This window comes from Dendrobates tinctorius, unplaced genomic scaffold (assembly GCF_039654945.1).
Source record: "Dendrobates tinctorius isolate UK_male_01 unplaced genomic scaffold, ASM3965494v1 ptg000064l, whole genome shotgun sequence".
NCBI lineage: Eukaryota > Metazoa > Chordata > Amphibia > Anura > Dendrobatidae > Dendrobates > Dendrobates tinctorius.
Genome location: NW_027361732.1, coordinates 54,683,588 through 54,709,265, shown reverse-complemented (window position 1 = coordinate 54,709,265; position 25,678 = coordinate 54,683,588). Strand labels below are relative to the sequence as shown.

The 25,678-nt window shown below is 44.4% G+C and overlaps 1 protein-coding gene across 4 annotated transcripts in view; it reads right to left on the bottom strand.

Annotated features, from left to right (window-relative positions):
• Positions 1-25,678, bottom strand: part of NDFIP2 (Nedd4 family interacting protein 2) — a 154,881-nt gene that overhangs the window by 40,484 nt on the left and 88,719 nt on the right. For 2 of the 4 annotated variants that reach the window (XM_073580441.1, XM_073580442.1), the window contains 2 exons: positions 18,104-18,228; positions 2,564-2,630 (listed from right to left, as the gene is read on the bottom strand). In XM_073580441.1, coding sequence (XP_073436542.1) covers positions 2,564-2,630; positions 18,104-18,228 — 192 coding nt within the window. The remainder of the gene's footprint in view (positions 1-2,563; positions 2,631-18,103; positions 18,229-25,678) is intronic. The other 2 variants (XM_073580439.1, XM_073580440.1) reach the window with 1 other exon arrangement.

Below are 25,678 nucleotides of genomic sequence, written 5' to 3'. Positions count from 1 at the left end.
AAAAATCAAATTGGACATAATTCCACAGCAAACCCCAGAAATGGGCAAGTCAAAATTGTTGGCACCCTCAAATTAATATTGGGTTGCACTGCCTGTGGAATAAATATCTGCAAATCAATTACTTTCTGTAACCATCAACAAGCGTCTTACACCTCTCAACAGGAATTCTGGACAATACTTCTTCTGCAAACTGCTCCACGTGTCTCATTTGAAGTGTACCTTCTCCCAACAGCAATTTCAAGATCTCGCCATAGGTTTTCTATTGGATTTAGATCCGGTCTCATTTCTGGCCAATTCGGAACTCTCCAGCGCTGTTTCTATCCATTTTAGGGTAGTTCTTGATGTATGTTTGGGGTCATTGTCCTGCTGGAAGACCCATTACCTAAGACGCAAACCCAGCTTTCTTACACTGAGGACTACATTGCAACCCAAAATCCTTTGGTTATCTTTAGATTTCATGATGCCTTGCACAGAGTCAAGGCACCCAGTGCCAGAGGCAGCAAAACAAGCCCAAAACATCTTTGAACCTCCACCATATTTGACTGTAGGTACGATGTCCTTTTCATTGCAGGCTTCATTCCATTTTCGTTAAACAGTAGAACGATGTGCCTTGCCAAAAAGCTTTATCTTGGTCTCATCGGTCCACAAGATGCTTCCCTAGAAGGATTTTAGATTACTCACGTACATTTTGGCAAACTACATTGTAGCTTTTTGTGTCTCTGTCAGCAGTGGCTTCCTCCTGGGTCTCGTGCCATAGTGTTACATTTCATTCAAATGTCGATGGATAGTTCACGTCGATACTGATGCACCCTGAGCCTGCAAAACAGCTTGCATTTCTTGGGAACTTGATTGGGGCCGCTTATCCAGACTATCCTGCTTTGCAACTTTTCATCAATTTTTCTCTGCCATCAACATCCATGGAGATTAACCACAGTGCCGTGAGTTGCAAAATTCTTGATTACGTTGCACATTGAGCACTCAGGAACATCAAGATTTCTGAAGATGGACTTACAACCTTGAGATTGTTGACATTTTTCAACAATTTTGGATCTCAAGTCCTGAGATTGTTCCCTTCCCCTCTTTCTGTTCTCCATGCTAAGTGTGGCATAGTGGCATACACAAACACACAATGCAAAAATTGAGTCACTTTCTCCCCTTTTTATCTGATTTCAGGTGTGATTTTCATATTGCGCACACCTGTTACTTGCCACAGGTGAGTTTGAACGAGCAATACATGCTTGAAACAAAGTTGTATACCCATATTTTTGTCCAGTCCATTTTGGGGTTTTTGTGTGAAATTATGTTTATTTTACTCTTTTTTTCGTGTTGTTCCAATACACACAAAAGGAAATAAAGGTGTATTAAAAACGTGTAATTTGTAATAATTCTTTGGGAGAAATACATTTTCTGGAACAATTTCAAGGGTGCCAACACTTTTAGCCATGACTGTATGTAACTGGAGGTATGCAGCGCACTCTCTTCTCATTGGTGACATTTCCTGTCTCCCCTGCTATCACTTCAGTGCAGAAGAAAATATCACTCTCTTCTCACTGCTGACATTGTTCATCTCCCCTGTAATCACTTCAGTGTAGGAGAGAACACACATCACGCTCTCCTTGCAGCTGACATCATTCCACATCTACAGTACAGACCAAAAGTTTGGACACACCTTCTCATTCAAAGAGTTTTCTTTATTTTCATGACTATAAAAATTGTAGATTCACTCTGAAGGCATCAAAACTATGAATTAACACATGCGGAATTATATAATTAACAAAAAAGTGTGAAACAACTGAAAATACTGTATGTCTTATATTCTAGGTTCTACAAAGTAGCCACCTTTTGCTTTGATTACTCCTTTGCACCCTTGGCATTCTCTTGATGAGCTTCAAGAGGTAGTCACAGGAAATGGTCTTCCAACAGTCTTGAAGGAGTTCCCAGAGATGCTTAGCACTTGTTGGCCCTTTTGCCTTCACTCTGTGGTCCAGCTCATCCCAAACCATCTCGATTGGGTTCACAGTAACCACCAGAGGGAGCCCTGACTCAGAAGTCAAATCGAGAGAGTTCACAACAGCCGAGACAGAGTGAGCGTGTGCTCTGTTGTGCATCATTTTTGGGCATATACGCCTACTGGAGGAGGACACTCAGATGCAGGCTACGTTCGCCTCCAGTAGGCATACATGCCAGAAAATTATGCATAACAGAAAACACGTTCACTCTGTCGGCACCATTATAGTCTATGGGCCTGTTAGCACATACACCCAAAAGCCGTTTTGCAGGGGAATTCAGACGCAAGCCCTGACGGGAACAATGGTGGCAAAACTCAATGTGAAAGCACCAAGAGATCAGCCAAAGAAGTCTCGCAGTGGCTCTCATAGGAAAAGCAGGAGAGCTTGGGAGAGTGAGCCCTCCTGTGTATAGCGCAGTAAGGAGAGTTTGATGCAGCCAGTCGGCCAAACCATCGTTCAGCCGACAGTTGTATATAGTGTATGGGGTGCTTTAGTAACTGCTTTTAATAAATGCTATCTTTAAATGCATGCATGATTTAGGATGGAGAACTTACCAAGTACCAGGAATATCCACCACAACCAATATTGTCCATTGAAATAGCCAGTAAAGTAGTCTGAGAACTGAAACGAGAACATTAGAGAGTTATGGTCTAAAATCCTGGAAGAAATTATAAAGTGCATGTACAGTGATTTCATGATACAGAATTATTAAAGGAGGTGATCAAATATTAGAACTGGGCAGCAGCTTCCTGCAGCCTGTCCGCAGCTGGAGGATGTTTTATGAATAATGGGCACTGTATATTTTGCCGAGAGGCTCTGCTTTTGTACCACTTTCACAAGCTGCAGATGAACAATAATGATGCTGAAGTCACAGTCTCCCTACCGGGACTGAATACAGATGACATTGTGGCTACACTGTTAACTAATACAGGCTGCTGTAAACAGTCTCTGTACACAACCGACAGTGCCCGCAGGGCAGACAAGGACTTTGATTTCTTTTTACTCTTAGCAGCTATAAGGACAGTTGCTAAGCGCCACTCGTAAACTGTTATGACAGCCATACTTGAAGCTGCAATCTGGCATCTTCCTGCAGATTGGGTTTGTAGCTGCATCCTAGCTGTGAGCACCACCATATCAAGTTCCCCAGAAGATGCTGCATAGATTAGATGCCATTCTCCCAGATCTAGCATTGACCCCATTAACAGCACTAAATACAAATCTCCAAACATGGCAGTATCGGCTTACACATCCACCTGGCCAGTTTACACCTCAGCACGTTGCTGGTAAGACGGTATCAAAGTCAAAGCAATTTAATCTCCTTAAAATGAGACTTTTTATGCGCCCTTAAAAAGGACCAAGTTTTAACCTCATAAATCCCCCATTGCTAGCTGCTGTCAAAAGATACTAACCTCAAAAGCCTTCGTCTCATTAAAGTCCTTTCATTTCTAAACTAGATGGTCCCGTAGTTGGTTCCCAGCTGAGAGCAGAACACGACTAAATGAACCTTGAAGTGGCGTTTCAGGCCCGTCACTGGCCACACCAGACAGTTCTGTTCTCCGGATGATAAGGGAATATGAATAGGCTCACTTTGATTGATTCGGCAGCGGGGCTGTACGCTTCACTGATAAACCAACCATCACACGTCCTTAGTATTCATCTATGTCACACTTCTTACACAACTTGCTTAAAAAGCTTCTCATAAGACGCTATCCGATACAATTTTTGGATGTCTCTGGTTCTCGCTCTGTACAAATGCGCCTTAAATGAAATGTACACGGTGCAGAACACAACAGATTGTATAATCTGCCTTTGTCGATAATATTCGAGAGGAGTTGTATTAATGTGGCAGGAGAATAAATAATGGTGTATTGAGTGTTTTAAGTGTCCTTGGAACCATACTGTTAGTTTCACGTTACGTAATGGAAAATATTACAGCAGCGTAGAAGATGTGCAGCTCACAACGCAGACACCTTGTGTCCTTTATTATCTGCTCTATAGGTATATTCGCCATGCTGTTAGGGGAGGCGACCCAAATATTACAGGACTTATAAAAGCGAAGTGAATTGTATCTTATTGTATCTTATTAGTTATTTCTATTTACTTTGAAGGTATTGTAAAATAATGTGTTACATACTCATTATTGAAATCAACTTATAAATAGGAGCCTTCACATATGGAGCAGTAACTACAGGCTCTCAATAAGCCCCCATTACCATTAGAGCTGTATCTCCCAACTCCAGTCATCGAGGCCCTACAACTCACCATGTTTACAGGATTTTCTTCATAATAAATACTCGATAATTCCACCACCAAGGAAATCATGAAAACATGATCTGTTGGTGGGCCTCAAGGACTGGAGTTGAGGAACACTGCATTAGAGGACTGTCCAACCATCGTTTGGCTGTCATCCATCTCCTCCTTACATGGTAGCACTGGTTCTAGCCCAAAACTCCTGTGTTCTCTATGGAGGGAGTGGGAAGGATCGGCAGTCTGAAATCACACATGCCGGAAACTTAACCACCTTGACAATCAATTGTGTAAATCAGGACTTTCTTTCTTCTTTATTTTTTTTATATAGCACTAACATATTCCGCAGCGCTTTACAGTTTGCACACATTATCATCACTGAGACTATTTTTTAGTTGAAACGCGTTGATCCTCCTCACTGGTGTGCTTGGTGTTTGCTATAAGAAATTTTTACAGAACCAACATATTTTTAAGCTGTCCAATAAAGCTTTGTAAATTGCAGCCGCCTCCGTCTCCAGCTGGATCACTTTTTTCCTCTTCCTCTTGCTCCTAATTCATGTGGATGCTCACCACAGTCCGTGCTGGGCGTTGGCAGGCTTGGGGATTGCTTTGCAGACGGGTAAGCTGACTACTACTTTTTTTTTTTTTTTCACATTATCATCACTGTCCCCGATGGGGCTCACAATCTAAATTCCCCATCAGTATGTCTTTGGAATGTGGGAGGAAACCCACGCAAACACGGGGAGAACATACAAACTCCTTGCAGATGTTGTCCTTGGTGGGATTCGAACCCAGGACTCCAGCACTGCAGTGCTAACCACTGAGCCACCGTGCTGCCCTTGACTTCCATACACATTAGACTGTCATCCTAACCGATCATAATTGGGAAAGTCAGCCACCTATAGACTAATATGTATGGGAGAGGGGCTTTAATGCTTCTGGTTGACAGGAGTGCTCGCTGGACATTATATGGGTTGTCCAATAAGATATTCCTGGCAGTGTGCTAATTTTAGAGATAACACCAGGAAAAGGGATAGGTGAATGCCAGTTGCACTAAAGATTTTCAGTGGAACTCTACTATGCAATATAACATGCAATGTCATCTGAACTGGGTAGTAGTGCATCACCACACCTTGGACTTTAGGTAATCATAAAAAATACACTTCTAATTTACATACTTACAGTGAATCAGTTATGTTAAAAATAAATACAGTCCTATCTGGAAATATGTTTTATAGCCAAATGAGCTGTGAAGATGAATTTATGCTGGTGGGTATAGATTCAGTGGAACTACTAATATATTACTTAAAGGGAAGGTGCCATCCAAAAAATGTTTTTTCAGCAATTGAAAAAATGTGAAGAATTAATGTTTACATTTTCTTAAAAAATATTATCGTTTGTTTTTAAATTTGTAAAATATGAAAAATAATTTTAAAAAGTTTGGCATTTCCACTTGTTAACACTAGGGGGAGCAGCTACTGAAGTTTGGCACAAAAACCTAGTGCAACTAGCTCACATTACTGCCCTGCAGTAATTATGGGCGGAGTCTGCTGACATGGTGTGGTGTCACTCCTCTCCTCCCCTTCTGGGTCTTTGCTAAGGGAAAAGAGAGGATGACATCTAGGAACACAGTGAGTCGCCATTTTGATGGGGCCTGCAAAGTTACTTTTCATGTAAAGTCTGGATCAGAACAGGTCATCAATCAGCAGAAATGTTTCCTGACATCAGCAGACAAGTAGACGGTCCATCCATGTGTATAAAACACAGCGCTCTATGTACAATCCCTGACACCGAACAGGGTGCCCCCCACAGACCAGCACACTGCTCTCCTGAAATACTCTGTGCTGCTCTCACCCTGCTCCTTCCACCATACATCAGGCCCCTGTCACCTCGCTTTCACACATCGCCAGGACAGGATCTGAGGAGAGGAATGGGGTCTTCAGTCACCGAGGATGGCAGGCAGCAAGAATTCTGGGAGCAGGGTGACAGCAGCACAGAGTATTTCAGGAGAGCAGTATCACACGGGATAGGATTAGATACACAGCTCAGCATTCAGTATCACACAGGGGAGGATTAGATACACGGCTCAGCAGTCAGTATCACAGGATAGGATTAGATACACAGCTCAGCAGTCAGTATCACACAGGAGAGGATTAGATACACGGCTCAGCAGACAGTTTCACACAGGAGAGGATTAGATACACGGCTCAGCAGTCAGTATCACACAGGAGAGGATTAGACACATGGCTCAGCTGTCAGTATCACACAGGAGAGGATTAGACACATGGCTCAGCAGACAGTATCACACAGGAGAGGATTAGATTCACGGCTCAGCAGACAGTATCACACAGGAGAGGATTAGATACACGGCTCAGCAGTCAGTATCACACAGGAGAGGATTAGACACATGGCTCAGCTGTCAGTATCACACAGGATAGGATTAGACACATGGCTCAGCAGACAGTATCACACAGGAGAGGATTAGATTCACGGCTCAGCAGACAGTATCACACAGGAGAGGATTAGATACACGGCTCAGCAGTCAGTATCACACAGGAGAGGATTAGACACATGGCTCAGCTGTCAGTATCACACAGGATAGGATTAGATACAGGGCTCAGCAGACAGTATCACACAGGATAGGGTTAGATACACAGCTCAGCAGTCAGTATCACACAGGAGAGGATTAGATACACTGCTCAGCAGACAGTATCACACAGGAGAGGATTAGATACATGGCTCAGCAGACAGTATCACACAGGATAAGGATTAGATACACAGCTCAGCAGTCAGTATCACACAGGATAGGATTAGATACACGGCTCAGCAGTCAGTATCACACAGGATTAGATACGCAGCTCAGCAGTCAGTATCACACAGGATAGGATTAGATACATGGCTCAGCAGTCAGTATCACACAGGAGAGGATTAGACACATGGCTCAGCTGTCAGTATCACACAGGATAGGATTAGATACAGGGCTCAGCAGACAGTATCACACAGGATAGGGTTAGATACACAGCTCAGCAGTCAGTATCACACAGGAGAGGATTAGATACACGGCTCAGCAGACAGTATCACACAGGAGAGGATTAGATACACGGCTCAGCAGACAGTATCACACAGGATAAGGATTAGATACACAGCTCAGCAGTCAGTATCACACAGGATAGGATTAGATACACGGCTCAGCAGTCAGTATCACACAGGATTAGATACGCAGCTCAGCAGTCAGTATCACAGGATAGGATTAGATACACAGCTCAGCAATCAGTATCACACAGGATTAGATACGCAGCTCAGCAGTCAGTATCACACAGGATAGGATTAGATACACGGCTCAGCAGACTTTCACACGAGACAGTATTACAGATATGCCCACACTGGTGAAACTTCCAGCCCCCCCCCCCCCATACACTAAACTATGGGCTGTATAAGTCACTGTCCTCCTCAGACAGCCATAAAAGCTGGCATAAAAAGGAAGGTGTCAGATTACCGGAGTTCACTGGGGCTGTGAGTGGGGAGGCGGAGACATAGCAGAAGAACACAGTAGAGCAGGAAGCACAGGGCCGAGCCTGGAGTAAGCAGGACAGAGGAGCATAGAGGAAAGTCACCCACACTCACCACTCTCCATCCTCCGGCTCCAGTGAGCGGTTCTCTCCTCTGCTGACCACTTTCTCCATATCCTCAGTCTCTCCTCACAACACAGGACCCGTTATGCCACAAGTGGTCCTGTGATAGAGGGTAAGCGGAGCTCAGCAGATAGCACTGGGCTACAGTAAAATGGCGCCCAGCCACACCTACAGCAGTGAATGGTGCAGCCCACAGGGGTGTGCCCAGTTCTCTGCTAATGAGGCTGCATGGTGGGGTCGGGAGCCGACCGCAGTCTCCTATGTCCAGGGACGGCCATATTTGCAGACTGTATGAGTCCTCCACAGATCTGCAAATCAAGATGGCAGCGCCCAGTGGCTACATTAAAACATTATTACAAACAAACCATAAATCCTAGTTAGTACAACATTTGCTGAAAAAGCATGTTTTGTTACTTACTCTTTTTTTGCAAATTATATAAAACTGCGGCACCTTCCCTTTAAAGCCTCTACTTATTTTGGACTTAAAGAGTTCGGTGGGTGGATCTACCCAATAATTGTCAGCCATTTCTGCAAGAACACCTATACTTGAAAGGTTGCCAATAACGGAGTAGAACCACCGATCAGACTATGCACACCATATATGCACACATACATATGTATAGTCATGGGCAAAAGTGTTGGCACCATTTAAGTTGTTTCAGAGAATTAAGTATTTCTCCCAGAACATTATTGCAATTACAAGTTTTGTTATAAATATTTATTGCCTTATTGTGTGTATTGGAATACAAAAAAAAAAAAAAAAAAACTGAAAAAAGGCAAATTGGACAAAATTTCACACAAAACCCCAAAAATGAACAAAAGTTTTCTGCACCCTCAACTTAGTGTATGGTTGCACACGCTTTGGAATAAATAACTGCAATCAATCGCTTCCTATAACCATCAACAAGTGTCTTACACCTCTCAACTGGAATTTTGGACCACTCTTCTTTTGCAAACTGCTCCAGGTCTTTCATACTTGAAGGGTGGCTTCTGCCAACATACATTTAAAGATCTCTGCACAGGTGTTGAATGGGATTTAGATCCAGACTATTTGCTGGCCACTTCAGAACTCTCCTGTGCTTGGTTTCCATCAATTTATGTGTGTTTCTTAAAGTATGTTTGGCGTCATTGTCCTGCTGGAAGACCCTTTACCTAGGACGCAAACCCAGCTTTCTGACACTGGGCACTACATTGCAACCCAAAATCCTTTAGTAATGTTCAGATTTCACAATGCTTTGCACACATTCAAGGCACCCAGTGCCAGAGGCAGAAAAACAAACTCAAAACATTTTTGAAATTCCACCATATTTGAACTCAAAACATCTTTGAAATTCCACCATATTTGACTGTAGGTACTGTGATCTTTTCATTGTAGGCTTGATTCTGGTTTTGTTACACAGTAGAATTATAGAGCTTTTTGACAAAGCATATCTTGGTCTCATCTGTCTAGAAGATGCTTTTTCAGAAGGATTTTGGCTTCCCCACACACATTTTTGCAAACTGTAGTCTTGCTTTTTTAAGTATCTGTGACAGCAGTGAGGTCCTCTAGGGTCTCCTGCTACAGCATTTCATTTCATTCAAATGTCGACGCATAGTTTGTGCTGTCACTGATGCACCCTGAGCCTGCAGGACAGCTTGAATTACTTTCTAGCTTGATTTGGGCTGCTTATCCACCATCCGGACTATTCTGTCTTACAGCCTTTTATCAATTTTTTTCTACAGTCCCTGTACAGGGAGATTAGTCACAGTGCCACGGGTTGAATTGTATTATGATGCGCTCCATGGACAAAGAAACATCAAGATCTCTGGAGATGGACCTGTAACCTTGAGGTTGTTGATATTATTCTACAATTTTGGATCTCAAGTCCTCAGACTGTTCTCTTCTCCTCTCCTCTTCCCCCTGCTTAGTGTGGCACAGATAGACACACAGTACAATAATTGAGTAAACTATTCCCTTTTTATCTGATTTCAGGCATGATTTTCATATTACCCACAGCGGTTACTTGCTACACGTGATGCTCGTTCAAACTCACAAGCTTGAAAAACAGTTGTATACCTACATTTTTGGAAAGGTGCCAACAATTTCATCAGCCCATTTTTGAAGTTTTGTGTGAAATGAGCGCCAATATGCCTTTTTTCTGTTTTTCTGTGTTGTTCCAATATACACAAAGGAAATAAGCATGTGTATAACCACACACCCACACAATGATTACCAGGATTGTATTAATTAAACTCCCATTTAAAGCTTATAATTCTTAGATTTCACCAACTTTGCATTCATATAATACATCACAGTGGAGAATATACTGTACATTTTATCTGCTCCACTTAAATAAAACTTCATGACAGATTGTGAATTGTGTTTGCTTCTCCTAACATATCAACTCGCTCTTCTCCATCCCTCGGACACATCATGCCCCTGTCTAGCTTTTTTCTAACTGCAGTCCACAGAAGATATCAGACTGATACCACGGTGGACATATCTGACAATTATTCCCCTAAACAGACAATCATTTTAAGACTTGTCAAGAGACAAGTGCTGACAGTCATCGTAGAGCCTGCAACGGATGACTTAACAGAGACGGTAATACTCAGGGATTAGAACATCACTTCAGTTAGTTCTCTGTCAGGCTGTAACAGGAGAGCTTTGCATCCTTCAAGCTCCCTGAAATCTGGATAAGGATCCCTGAAAAAACCCAAAAGCTTACAATACAGGGAAGTAGCAGTCTTGGGGAATGGGGATTGCTAATGTAAACAACTCCAGTTTGTAAAAGGAAATGAAAATGACAGGTGTTTAAAAATGTAGCATAATATAACATGATGCTAGCAGACATCCCTGTGCTAATATAAGCCAGCTTCCCACAGATACTGAACTGCATATCTAATCTACAGTGCCTACAAGTAGTATTCAACCCCCTGCAGATTTAGCAGGTTTGATAAGATGCAAATAAGTTAGAGCCTTCAAACTTCACACAAGAGCAGGATTTATTAACAGATGCATAAATCTTACAAACCAAAAAGTTATGTTGCTCAGCTAAATTTTAATACATTTTAAACATAAAAGTGTGGGTCAATTATTATTCAACCCCTAGGTTTAATATTTTGTGGAATAACCCTTGTCTGCAATTACAGCTAATAATCGTCTTTTATAAGACCTGATCAGGCCGGCACAGGTCTCTGGAGTTATCTTGGCCCACTCCTCCATGCAGATCTTCTCCAAGTTATCTAGGTTCTTTGGGTGTCTCATGTGGACTTTAATCTTGAGCTCCTTCCACAAGTTTTCAATTGGGTTAAGGTCAGGAGACTGACTAGGCCACTCCAACACCTTGATTTTTTGCCTCTTGAACCAGGCCTTGGTTTTCTTGGCTGTGTGCTTTGGGTCGTTGTCTTGTTGGAAGATGAAATGACGACCCATCTTAAGATCCTTGATGGAGGAGCGGAGGTTCTTGGCCAAAATCTCCAGGTAGGCCGTGCTATCCATCTTCCCATGGATGCGGACCAGATGGCCAGGCCCCTTGGCTGAGAAACAGCCCCACAACATGATGCTGCCACCACCATGCTTGACTGTAGGGATGGTATTCTTGGGGTTGTATGCAGTGCCATCCAGTCTCCAAACGTCACGTGTGTGGTTGGCACCAAAGATCTCGATCTTGGTCTCATCAGACCAGAGAACCTTGAACCAGTCTGTCTCAGAGTCCTCCAAGTGATCATGAGCAAACTGTAGATGAGCCTTGACATGACGCTTTGAAAGTAAAGGTACCTTACGGGCTCTTCTGGAACGGAGACCATTGCGGTGGAGTACGTTACTTATGGTATTGACTGAAACCAATGTCCCCACTGCCATGAGATCTTCCCAGAGCTCCTTCCTTGTTGTCCTTGGGTTAGCCTTGACTCTTCGGACAAGCCTGGCCTCGGCACGGGAGGAAACTTTCAAAGGCTGTCCAGGCCGTGGAAGGCTAACAGTAGTTCCATAAGCCTTCCACTTCCGGATGATGCTCCCAACAGTGGAGACAGGTAGGCCCAACTCCTTGGAAAGGGTTATGTACCCTTTGCCAGCCTTGTGACCCTCCACGATCTTGTCTCTGATGGCCTTGGAATGCTCCTTTGTCTTTCCCATGTTGACCATGTATGAGTGCTGTTCACAAGTTTGGGGAGGGTCCTAAATAGTCAGAAAAGGCTGGAAAAAGAGATAATTAATCCAAACATGTGAAGCTCATTGTTCTTTGTGCCTGAAATACTTCTTAATACTTTAGGGGAACCAAACAGAATTCTGGAGGTTTGAGGGGTTGAATAATAAATGACCCTCTGAATAAACTTTTCACAATTTAAAAAAAAATTAAACAAAGAAATAACATTCTTTTTTGCTGCAGTGCATTTCACACTTCCAGGCTGATCTACAGTCCAAATGTCACAATGCCAAGTTAATTCCGAATGTGTAAACCTGCTAAATCTGCAGGGGGTTGAATACTACTTGTAGGCACTGCTCTTCTGTTTTACACGAACCATAGCAGATATTTTAAAATCCCTTTTATGGCTTTTTGCAACTCAAACCTGATTTCTTGGAAGTAAAAAAGTTGCAGAAAAAAAAAAAGTGGGTGTTCCTGGCTTTTTTTGTTGTTGCGCTTTTCAGGTTCCCAAAGTTCAGCTTTGCTTCCACCATACGAGCAGGAACAATGCAAAGTGTTAGGCCAACAATGCAAGATGTATGTGAAACCAAAAGATATTTTTTGGAAAAGGGCAATTTGTTCAAATTATTTAGTGGAAAAAAATTTCTAGTGTCTGAAACAAAATAGTGACTACTCTGAACAAAAAAGTTCATGAAAAAAATACACAATTGCAAACATTATAACAGCGGAAGGAGTTGAATTGCTCAGCTATAGCTTACCCTCACACACTGGTCGGGCGTTGCTTACCCTCACACACTGGTCGGGCGTTGCTTACCCTCACACACTGGTCGGGCGTTGCTTACCCTCACACACTGGTCGGGCGTTGCTTACCCTCACACACTGGTCGGGCGCTGCTTACCCTCACACACTGGTCGGGCGCTGCTTACCCTCACACACTGGTCGGGCGCTGCTTACCCTCACACACTGGTCGGGCGCTGCTTACCCTCACACACTGGTCGGGCGCTGCTTACCCTCACACACTGGTCGGGCGCTGCTTACCCTCACACACTGGTCGGGCGCTGCTTACCCTCACACACTGGTCGGGCGCTGCTTACCCTCACACACTGGTCGGGCGCTGCTTACCCTCACACACTGGTCGGGCGTTGCTTACCCTCACACACTGGTCGGGCGTTGCTTACCCTCACACACTGGTCGGGAACTGCTTACCCTCACACACTGGTCGGGCGCTGCTTACCCTCACACACTGGTCGGGCGCTGCTTACCCTCACACACTGGTCGGGCGCTGCTTACCCTCACACACTGGTCGGGCGCTGCTTACCCTCACACACTGGTCAGGCGCTGCTTACCCTCACACACTGGTCAGGCGCTGCTTACCCTCACACACTGGTCGGGCGCTGCTTACCCTCACACACTGGTCGGGCGCTGCTTACCCTCACACACTGGTCGGGCGCTGCTTACCCTCACACACTGGTCGGGCGCTGCTTACCCTCACACACTGGTCAGGCGCTGCTTACCCTCACACACTGGTCAGGCGCTGCTTACCCTCACACACTGGTCAGGCGCTGCTTACCCTCACACACTGGTCAGGCGCTGCTTACCCTCACACACTGGTCAGGCGCTGCTTACCCTCACACACTGGTCAGGCGCTGCTTACCCTCACACACTGGTCAGGCGCTGCTTACCCTCACACACTGGTCAGGCGCTGCTTACCCTCACACACTGGTCAGGCGCTGCTTACCCTCACACACTGGTCAGGCGCTGCTTACCCTCACACACTGGTCAGGCGCTGCTTACCCTCACACACTGGTCAGGCGCTGCTTACCCTCACACACTGGTCAGGCACTGCTTACCCTCACACACTGGTCAGGCGCTGCTTACCCTCACACACTGGTCAGGCGCTGCTTACCCTCACACACTGGTCAGGCGCTGCTTACCCTCACACACTGGTCAGGCGCTGCTTACCCTCACACACTGGTCAGGCGCTGCTTACCCTCACACACTGGTCAGGCGTTGCTTACCCTCACACACTGGTCAGGTGTTGAGATAGTCAGGCAATGCTTACTTTCACACATAACTAATTTATCTAAACTGCATTAATACTATCATTCATGGCCTTATGAGGACACCAAGACATTATGGTTTTAAACTTGTGGGGGAAAAAAGAAATCACAAAAATAAATGGGTTTCACATCCAGCTGTACATTGTTTTTTTTTTGTTTTGTTTTTTTTTTAACTAAACCCACTGCAAAAACTAATGGCAATTTTTTTACTGCTTTTTTTTTCTTTGCACTTATTCATTGCTTTCTATGGGTGAAAAACGCTGGAAAAAAATCTATGAATGAACTGTAGTTTTAAAAAAGAAATAGTTTTCCAATTCAGATAGAAAAAAAAAATCTCGTAGCTTTTGCTGGTACTGGAAAAAGATTTTAATTTGCATAAGAAAATGCAGCAAACAAAAACCGATAGCAGAAAGACAAGGTGTGAACATAACCTATCCCCCACTATGTCAGGTCTTAGAGTACATTTACACTGATGTCTTATCGGACTGTCTAAATAAGGCTGCCAATCACCTGATATATGGAAAAAAAAAAAAAAAAAACTAGTTCATGGAGAAAATTATTTTTTACCTTTACTGATATGTAAACAGGACAGTGTGCACTCTGTTATCTGCTTAGATGGATAGTAATAAGAGGGGAACAGAACAGTGTCAGGAAACCAGGTGGTGGAGGGGGAAAAGTGGCACCCGCCCGTCACTGGTCTCTGTTGGGTATGACACTTCAACTAAGAGCATTATCATGGTTCTAACATGCTATACGGATCACAGGAGCAGCCCCAACAGGTGTCGCCACCGCAATACGTGAGCAGGAGAGCACAACCTTCTCTGGTTTCAGAACCACAAAGTCACATTGTGCTTCGCCCAAAGGAGACCAAAAAGTAAAAGGCACTAATCCACACAGCTCCTGTCCTGATACCTGGTCTCCATTGGCCTTATTCTCTGGTATAATCTGGACATGTGGATGGATTGTAAAAAGCATTGGAAAAGGAAGGATGGATGATAGAAGAGGAAGGCTAGAGGGAGAGGGAGGGGTGAATAACACATTTTTTTTGTTTAACTGGTGTGAGCCCTTTGAAAAATAATTTTTCCCATCTAGATTTGCCTTAAAGAGTAAACATCATAGATATATACATACATGCATTAATACATACACAATATACGGTATTTATTTTTGACTTTCCATAAATCTATAGTTCACAAAAAATGAAGAAACTTTGTAATCTATATATTATTAGAAAAATCTGCTTCTTTCTCCTCTGAAACTGATCTATCATTCTCAAAATTCTCAATTTGCAGCTAAAATCTGTCTTCAGTAAAGAGAGGTTTTGATCTTAGGGCTCATGCACACCATTGTATCTTCAGTCCGAGTGTGATCCGACAAGACATCTGATAGGACATGGACCAAAGTTATTCTATAGGGATATGCATGCCCGAGTTGGATGTGATTATCGGCCATGCAAGTCAATGAGTCCGTGGAAAACATTGGACTGCGCTGGGATTACACTTGAGTGCAGTCTGATTTCCACCGACTCACAGAACGGAGAATTTTTTTTCCCTGATTTTCTTTGAGGAAATTGATCACACTCTGATCAGAGTGTAATTAGCAGAACTGACCCAATTCTCTCTGATGAGCGAAAACACCCTGGTGTGACCCTAGCCTTATGGTGCTCATAAAGTTCTATGGAGAACTACAAGTGTCGTTTCAGGAGAACTTGCACAGCACAATGTCTGTGACTCCAGCTCCTCAACAGAATTTTAAAATTTATGGTTATCTCGCTCAATAATGTGAAAATCTGTATTTGCTGAATTTTACTCCTAAATTAAAAGTGAAGCACCAATCCAGGAGAAAGAAGCAGATCTCTCTGATAAGGTATGTTACAAAGTTGCTTATTTTCAGGTCTTGTATTGATTTAAAAAATATAAATTAAAATGGCAGTTACGCCAAGTGTCTGATGAGATTTTCACTTCTTAGATTCCCACCTAAATGAATGAGAGTCCCGCTCTCCCCTGAAAAGATAATGCTGCTGGTACTTGTGCACACAGCCACCACCATTGTACTTTATATCTGACAGGTTCACAGCTGAGCATTACCCCAATAAACTAAAATGCATGTGGCCCTATGTAACGCCACCCCCATATAACAGTGGAAGCCTGAGGCTCATGGTTTGGGGCTCTACAGAAGAGTATTTTGGGTTGCAGGTTGGGCATCACTGCTCTTCATGGCAGGACTGTACATTCCCAAACCTAAAGCTAGGGCATCAAGGTGACTGTCCTCCAACATTGGGTCTGTGGGGTCATATTGCTTCCAAAACTTCTTATGGTGCCACAGTGTAGTGGTCGTGGTAAATCACAAAACAACAAATGTTTCCAAATGTGTTGGGTTTTCTGTCACTGTTTGCACGTGGCTTGCAGACGATTTAGCTGGGTTTTTAGCGGTGTGGGGGTTTACAGCAAAATTATAGCATTGCAAAAGTGTTCTAAGTTTTTTGGGTTGTGCGATTTGTCAGAGAAATGTTATCGTACAACTAATGTCGCCGTGTAGCACCAGCCTAATACCAACACCAGCCTTGTGGGGTTCTCCTGTATACAATGGTAGAAAACACTTTCAGGTATCCCAACTTACATTAGTCCTGTCTCCATTGGACAGAACCGACCAGATCACATAGCAGGAGTAGGATACATTTATAAATCATAAAGGGAACCTGTCAGCAGGATTGTGCTCAGTCATCTACAGACAGTGTCAGGTTGGCGCCATTATACTGATTAAAATGATACCTTGGTTGATGAAATCCGTCTTGTGGTTGTTTTAATGCTTTATTTTCAGTTTTGAGTTATTGATATGCTCGTGCTCTGGCGGCCTGTGTGTGTGTGTGGGGGGTCTTCATATGGTGCTCTGATTAGGTATTCCCCAGTATGGCTTCTGACAAGTCACTGACCTGCCCTCTAGTTTACATAATGAATATCATATTGTTAGGTTACAAGAAAAAAAAACATTCATCAAAATGGCACCGGCGCAGTAGCATTATGCAATATTATATGACTAAATCATAAATGAATATATGCATATTATCCATTGTATCAAGCTACAGCACAGGAGCCATTTTGATGAAAGCTAAGTTTTTTTCAAAACAAATAGATACACGGTGCGGTATGTAAACTAGGGGGGCAGGTCACTGAGGGATCTTCAGTATGAACAGCTAAGCAGAGCGCCACATGACGACCCCCCCCGGCCCGCCCCGGAGCACAAGAATCTCATTAACTCAAAACTGAAAATAAAGATTACACAACAACCACAAGACAGATTTCATCACCCAAGGTATCATTGTAATCAGTATAACGGCACCGACCTGACACGGTGTGTAGGTTACTGAGCACAATCCTGCTGACAGGTTCCCTTTAAATATCTAAATTATTTTTTTTTTGCATGTAAGCGTCACACACATTACTATAACCAATACGCTATTATCTGACACCGTATACTACCAGTCACATATAAAATACGAGAAATGTGACAGTGAACTGTCCCCGCTTCCATGTTATCAACAGAAATACTCCGGCAATTACATTTGTGCATTGTATGTCAGAAATAAAAATACATCAAATCAATAGGTTTCAAAATGAAAAATGTAAAGCATATTATAGTGTAAAATTCCGTCTGGAGAGTTCATAGGAGCTGCATCCCTGGTAAACCCCCTGGCGCTTTGTGCCTAAGTGCAGATGTTTCCAGAACATTTAAAAAGGGAAGAAAAAAAAAAAAAAAAGGAGCAGCCTTATACTTGGAACAACAGTGCCACACAGTGGTCAATCATAGGTATTGCTGCAGCTTTGTAAACCGCATTTTATTACCGCTTTTTTTATTACTGAAATTCTTTGCAGTGCAATTAGAAATTAGCCGGGTCATCTGGGGTTCTAGAAGAGACTTTCTCAATAATGAAAGATTAATTTCATAGCAACAACATTTCAATATGAAAATGTTAAATTAGAAATGGATTGCTGCTCTCCACATCGTCAGACATGCAGAAAGTCACTTACCCGCACAATTAAAATCCATTTGATGAGAGATAATCCAAACCCACAGATTGCGCCATAGCGCCCGGCAATTGTGTTCGTTATACAGAAGGATAGACAGAACCCAATCCAGTTGAAAATGAACGCCACTAGGGAGAAAAGAAAAGATTAATACTAGTGAGAAGGTGATGACGTGGAGATACAGATGAGAGGACTCCTGCGGTTATGGAGAAAACATCTACTACACTAGGGTCAGGGAGTCCTACCTATTAACCCTTTGTTTGGGGTATCCCCGCAGTAAAGCCCCAGGACTGGAACTGTGGGAATCAGTGTGTGCTTGTTCCATCCATGGGGCCAGAGATCAGTTCGTCTATGCTAAGGGGGCTTAGGTGAAGAACTCCCATCACTAGGTAAAACACTCCTTAAAAAATTGGCATGTACAGCAAGCCCCTGCTTTACTTCTATTCTATAGCTGATTGCTCGTTTCTGATGATGCTGATGCAATGACGTGAAAACATTGATTTTTTTTTTATATATAAAGAGGGGGTGTGAGGCGATAACAGGATGGATGGTCACCTTTTCCGACCTTCTAAAAACAGTACTCTCAGGCAGGTGAATTGGAGAGAATGGTGGGCAGCCTGCGAGAGAACGTCTCCATCCACTCTCCAGGGTAAGTGATGTGTTAATGCATCTGCTGCACAGCTCCGTCCATGTGATACATAAGTGAGCGCTCAGCTCCGCACTCGCCTCATTGTTCTTTTCATCTGAGTAGCACTTCAGGGCTTCTACAAAGCAATCAGACCACTCGGATGTCCTTTAGATGATAGTTCTGCAGTGATTTCATATATAAGCTTTCAGGAAACGGCTTAAGGAAAGCAAGGTGCCCGTCTCCATTTCCATTTCATTAGCTCTGCGGTCTCCTTTTTAGGGGACGCTGGAAGTAAAGACTAGTTACAGGTCCTTACCAGTAAATGACAGCCGACATCCCATTATGGAACCTCTCCTTCTAAAAGCGGTCATGTCCCTAAAAGGTTATTTATCTGTTTCTACAAAAAAGCTATAAAAACCCTGCTGCCCATAGATGTGCGGAGAGCAGGGTGGGCACCTTCAGCCCTGTCCACACAGGAGCACGTTTCATGTATCGACGCATAGTTAAAGAGGTGTGTGACGGACTCTTTAGCAGCTAAGCCAACCCCCTTCTCTATCATGAGGGTGCTGGCTTACGTCCTGGCCGACACAGAAGCTTCATTGGGAGCCCAGTACAGCACACGTGGAATTGTCAGAACTAAGTCCATTATCTGGACACAGGTCAACATTTGGATATAACAGTAAATCAGTAACTTGTTTGTACATGTAGAAGAAGAGCACAGTGGAAAACGTTAAACAAGGCTCCTGTTATTTTTTTTATAAACTGAATAGGGAAGACTCCCCAACGAGAGGCCTCTTTAGAGCGGATACAAAGCGTATTTCCTCCGGAAGTCCAAAACAGGTGGGACCACCGAAGTCAAAACACCCCCAGTAGCAGCTGAGGGACGTAGATTATAAAATGGGGATCCCAAAATGGAAACAGGTAAACAGTGAGGTTAGGCCAGAAGGACAAATGGGATAACAAAAAAGGTCATGATAGACAATGGGAAGTATTCTGGAAACGGTTGATGTCAGCCAGAAATAACAGTGGAAAGCACAGTCCTGCGTGCACAGAAGAGCAGTGCGGATCGCTCCCACGGCCCAGCCTGTAGTTCTTTCCTCCAGGTATTTAATATGTACAGTATCTCACAAACTCCAGAAGCCTCCTCTCCTGCGGAGTGCCAATAAACCAGTCCTGAGAACATCCATATAAATAAGAGAATATTCCAGTCATGTCTGATTCATTCTGACTTAGGCTACTTTCACACATCAGGTTTTCGGCGTCAGGCGCGATCCGGCGTCGTGCCGGAACGCCGGATCCGGCAAATGTTTTGTAAAACCTGATGTGACGGATCCGGTTTTCTGCCGGATCCGTCTTGTTCTTGACAGACAAAACCGGATCCGTCTCATCCGGTTCATCCGTTTTTCGACGGATTACGCCGGATCCGGTTTTTAAAATTGACCCTTGTGGCCTTCCGAACGGGATTGGCTACTGGAAAACTATATATAGCATGTTCCTACAGCCCTTCTTTGACAGGTTGTAGAGGAGAAAGTGCAGGTTGGAGAGAAGAGCAAGTTACTGGCGAAGATGGATGTTGTCATTAGAAATATTTTGAAGAATTTGGCGGATTTTATAGCGGAGGCGAATCGTTTGAGGGTGATTGTTCTGGAGAAGGAGAGAGCGAGACAGCAGCGCATCAGGCATCGTAGACGACGTTTGTGGATCCACCCCATCACAGCCAAGAGATTGACGCGTGGGGTCTATTCTACACTATGCATGGACCTTCGACGAAACCCGGATAAATTTTTTGGATATGTTCGGATGCAAATGGAGAATTTTGATTACTTGGTGGAGCGCATTGCACACCTCATAAGAAAAGCGGACACCTATTGTCGCTTCTCTGTTTCACCCGCAGAGCGTCTGATGGTGACTTTAAGGTAAGCCACATTTATTGGATATGCTCGCATCAGAGCACACTTTCACTGCAATCTTGTTGGTGGTAGTTTGTATCTCCAAGTGTTATAGGTCAGTTTTGGTATGTAATGCTGTGATTTAAAACTAATTTATTGTTTTTTAATTCCCCACAGATTTCTTGCAACTGGAGAATCCCTTTCGTCACTGCATTTCCAGTACAGACTCGGGATTTCCACCATATCTGGAATTGTGAAGTACACATGCCGTGCACTGTGGGACTCCTTAGCTGAAGAGTTTTTACCAGAGCCCACAACAGAGAGGTGGATTGAAATTGCTGACAAGTTTCAACAGATATGTCAGTTTCCCAACTGCTTGGGCGCTGTGGACGGGAAACATATCCGCATTGTAAAGCCAGCCGGATCGGGATCGGAATATTTCAATTACAAGAAATATTTTTCAATTGTCCTCATGGCCATCGCTGATGCGGAATACAAATTTATTGCTGTTGATATTGGGGCCTATGGCAGCTCCAATGACTCTCAAGTTTTCAAACTGTCTGCCATGGGGCGTAAACTGTATGGAAACACCTTCCAGTTCCCACCACCTAGACCGCTGCCGCAAACATCTGGTCCACCTATGCCATTTGTCTGTGTAGGGGATGAAGCCTTCCAGCTGTCAGAACACCTTTTGAAACCGTACTCTAGCAGAGGATTGTCAAGAACAAAACGCATTTTTAATTACCGCCTCACAAGAGCAAGAAGAATGGTTGAATGTACCTTTGGTATTCTGACAGCCAAATGGCGGGTCCTATTGACTGCGATCACCCTCAAGACAGAAACTGTGGACGAGGTGATCAAAGCGTGCGTGGTACTCCACAATTTTGTTATCTGCAAGGAACCCATTTCCATTGAGGACACCTCTGAAGAAACCACCTTGCAAGATTACCATGACATTACCACTAGAAGTTCTGTGACGGTTTCAGTAATGAGGGACAATTTTGCACTATACTTTATGTCACCTCAAGGCAGAGTACACTGGCAGGATGACAGAGTGTGAAAGATTTGTGCCCAACCAAACTTGTGTACCTTCTGTACCAACAGTATATACCTTTGCCAACCAAAGTTGGCTATCTTGTCATGGTCTCTATTTTTAGCTTTAGGCCACAGGTGTGTACCTGGTTGTGTTTTATGTAAAGTATTTCACCTTTTAACAAAAGTTGTGTACATTGTTAGGAAATCACCAACAATAAACACAACTTTTTAGGTGAAATACTTTGCTTCAAACACAACCAGGAACACAACTGTGGCAAAAAGCTAAAATTTACCCACAGTTATATACCTGGTTTTGAATACCTTTTTACCTTTTAAATACCCTGTATTTAACCTTTTTTTTAAACATATTTCGCCGCAGAAAGAAATGACAGACAACCAGTGTAAACAATAATTTAACTTTTATTCAAAATATTTTTTTTTTGTAAACTGTTTTTAAAGTTAAAAAAACTTTTTTAATAAAGGTTTGAAACCAACTGGGCATTTTTATTACAAAACACATCATAAATCTGTGTAGTGTGGGGTGAAAATACTGCTGGAGGGGCTGCGGGACACTTCGACAATGGGAGTGTGGAGAGAGGACTGGGATCGTGGTGGGGAAGGAACAGTTAGAGGTGATGGTGTGGAAAAAGCTACAGAATGGGTGGACATGTGGGAGGCAGAAGAGGTGGTGGGCGGTGGAGTGGAGGGTTGGGCAGGGACTGTAGGAGCAGATGATGTTGATGGAAAGTGGTACGGGGAAGGAGTGTGGTACGGGGAAGGAGTGTGGTACGGGGAAGGAGTGTGGTACGGGGAAGGAGTGTGGTACGGGGAAGGAGTGTGGTACGGGGAAGGAGTGTGGTACGGGGAAGGAGTGTGGTACGGGGAAGGAGTGTGGTACGGGGAAGGAGTGTGGTACGGGGAAGGAGTGTGGTACGGGGAAGGAGTGTGGTACGGGGAAGGAGTGTGGTACGGGGAAGGAGTGTGGTACGGGGAAGGAGTGTGGTACGGGGAAGGAGTGTGGTACGGGGAAGGAGTGTGGTACGGGGAAGGAGTGTGGTACGGGGAAGGAGTGTGGTACGGGGAAGGAGTGTGGTACGGGGAAGGAGTGTGGTACGGGGAAGGAGTTTGGTACGGGGAAGGAGTTTGGTACGGGGAAGGAGTTTGGTACGGGGAAGGAGTTTGGTACGGGGCAGGTTGCTGGAAGTGGGGAGATGTCTGGTACTAGGGAGGTTGCTGGTACTGGGGAGGTTGCTGGTATGTAATAGGAGGGGGAGGATGGAAAGTGGCTGGAGGGGGTGCAGATGTAATAGGAGGGGGAGGATGGAAAGTGGCTGGAGGGGGTGCAGGTGGAGGAACTACAGTGGTGGGAGGTGGAGGTTGGGAGGTAACCTGCTGTAGAGCACCGTGGCACGAATGCATTACATGCATCTGCTGGGTAGGAGATAGTGTTGCCATGCGCTCCACAACAGACCTGAAAAAGGTGTGGTTTGGCGAAGATCTTGCTTCTGAATGCATGGTTTGCAGAAGTGTCTTCACCTCCAGAATGCTGGAGTTGATCTGCTGAAAGCCTGCGGAGATTTGCTCTGACAAGACTTTTAGACAGTTCTGGAAAGATGCATTCAGATGCAAGAACTCTGGCGCATAACTCTTTTCCTGACCCCTCTGCCGCTGCCGCCCAGTACCCGCAGGTGTACTAGAGGTGGCAGGGGCAGAAGGGTGGGGTAAAGGGAAAGCGATCTCCTCACCAGCAGCTTCATGTAATGTAGGCGGCCACGATGCTCCTGTGCTGGTGGATGGGACAGATGGGTTGAATGTGTGGGAAGGCTGGGAAGGTGCAGATGTACCGGGGCGGTCGAAGTGTCCCTCGGTGCCGGTCTCCTCAGGGATCGCCTCAGAAGGGTCCAATCGTGCAGGCTCCCGAGTGCTGCTCACCGTGCTGTGGAATAAAGAGAAAAAAAAACAATTAAAATAGTGACATGGTATGGCCCTGGCTGAAAAAAAAAAGTTACATCTAAACATTTTTTTGTCACATGTGGTGTGTAATATTTACCTTCTGGTGAGCATTGTATCCCGGAGGAACGACAGGGCTCGTGCGTACTTGTACTTGCTCCTGCGTCCTCCAGATCCACTCGGGGCCCGCATCTCTTTATTGAACTCCTTCTTGAAACGATCCCTCACAGACCGCCACCGCTTCACAATTCTCTCCCCTGAAACGAGAAAGGACAAAGTGGTTAGTATACAACATCAGTGTTTCCCAAACTCCAGTCCTCATGGTCCCCAGGGGTCATGTTTTCAGGATTTCCAAAGTAAATAGAAATCCTGACCACGAGGACTGGAGTTCGGGAAACACTGGTTTAAATCAAGCAACCGGTACTGTATATACTTACGCTCTTTAATCTGGGCCCGAGCATCGAGGTCCTCCCAGCGGTCCACAAGGAGCGAACAGATTTCCTCCCAGAGTCGTCGGGTAACGATAAGGTCAGCGTGGCGGCGGTCAGCCATATTCCAGAGCGGCTCCCTTTCTCTGACGAGATCGATGAGGTGGTCCACATCGATTCCTCCATCCTCACCGTCAGAGTCGGGAGCACGCTGTGAAGGCTGTTAAAGAAAAAGACAAAAATAACAATCAGCCTCCACAAAAGAAATGAAATAAAAAGTGCAAAAAAACAAAGCAAAAATATTTATACTTACACGCTGGTGACCGCCGCGTTGCTGTCGCCGACGACCCTGGGAGGCACTGCGAGGACCTCTTGGCCGAGCACCAGATTGGGAAGACTAGAGAAGAAAACAAAAAATGTTATGTCTTTGGATGTAGGCATTTGTTTGCTGTGTGTGGTCTGCAGAACATTGTTTTCTATGTGTTGTGTGTAGTGTCCTAATCTATCCCTGTGTGGCAGAGCCAAAAGTTTTACCATAACCAGGTTCCCCGCATCATGTTCCCACATGCTTTATGCCTCCATTAGCCCTCTGTGTCTGTACTGTTACACACTTAACATTATGACTGGTCCATACAATCAGGGTAACTGTTACCACCCACCTTTCGTGTCTCCCTCTTTCCTCATAGACTGTAAGCTTGCGAGCAGGGCCCTCACTCCTCTTGGTATTTGTTATAATCTACTGTATGTGATTATTGTTATGCTGTAATGTCTATTGTCTGTACAAATCCCCTCTGAAATGTAAAGTGCTGCGGAATATGTCGGCGCTATAAAAATAAAATTTATTATTATTATTATTATTATAGTGTGATGTTGTGTTTCTGCGTTTGATGCAAAAAACTTACCAATTGTGAGCCCACTCCAAGTGTCTGTCCACCCCTTCCTTCTTCTTCTGGGAGCTCCTCTTCATCTTGTGATTCCTGTTTTGAAATAAAAGGCAATGAATAGACATATATTACAGAGATGATGGATTTTGGAAATAAAAACTTACCGTCAAACGCTGACGATGCGAGGGAGGGCTCCCAGAAGAAGATGTGCTGTCTTCCTGCTGGCCAGACTCCATGGCTGTGGGTGGTGTTCCTGCTGCTGCCATTGCTGCTGCTGCTGCTGCATCTATTGGGCGGCTGTTGAATAAAGAGAAACAAAGGGCCAATGAATATCTTGATATTCCATAGCCCTAGTTTGGAGGAATGGGGGATTTGATAATTACCGTCTCTCATCTGCTGCTGGACTCCCCTCCCGTTGTTCAGCATGCTGCTCCATTTGGGGTGGTGCTGATGGTGCTGCTGCAGATGTCTGCTGCCTTCTCCTGCTCCTGGTTCTTGGCTTGGGTGGCATGTTGGGTGTGGCTGAGGGTCCCACTGTCTTGCTTTTATATATGTCTTGTGGGCAGAGCTACTGAGCATGCTCAGACCAAAAAAACCGGATCCGGCTGTCGCCGGATCAGGCGCATTGCGGCGCTCATAGGCTTTCATTGTATGAAAAAGCCGGACACGCCGTATCCGGCTTTTTCGCCGGAGACAAAAAACGTTACAGTAGCCGTTTTTTCCAGACGCCGGATCGCGTCACATTGCCGAATCCGGCGAAAATC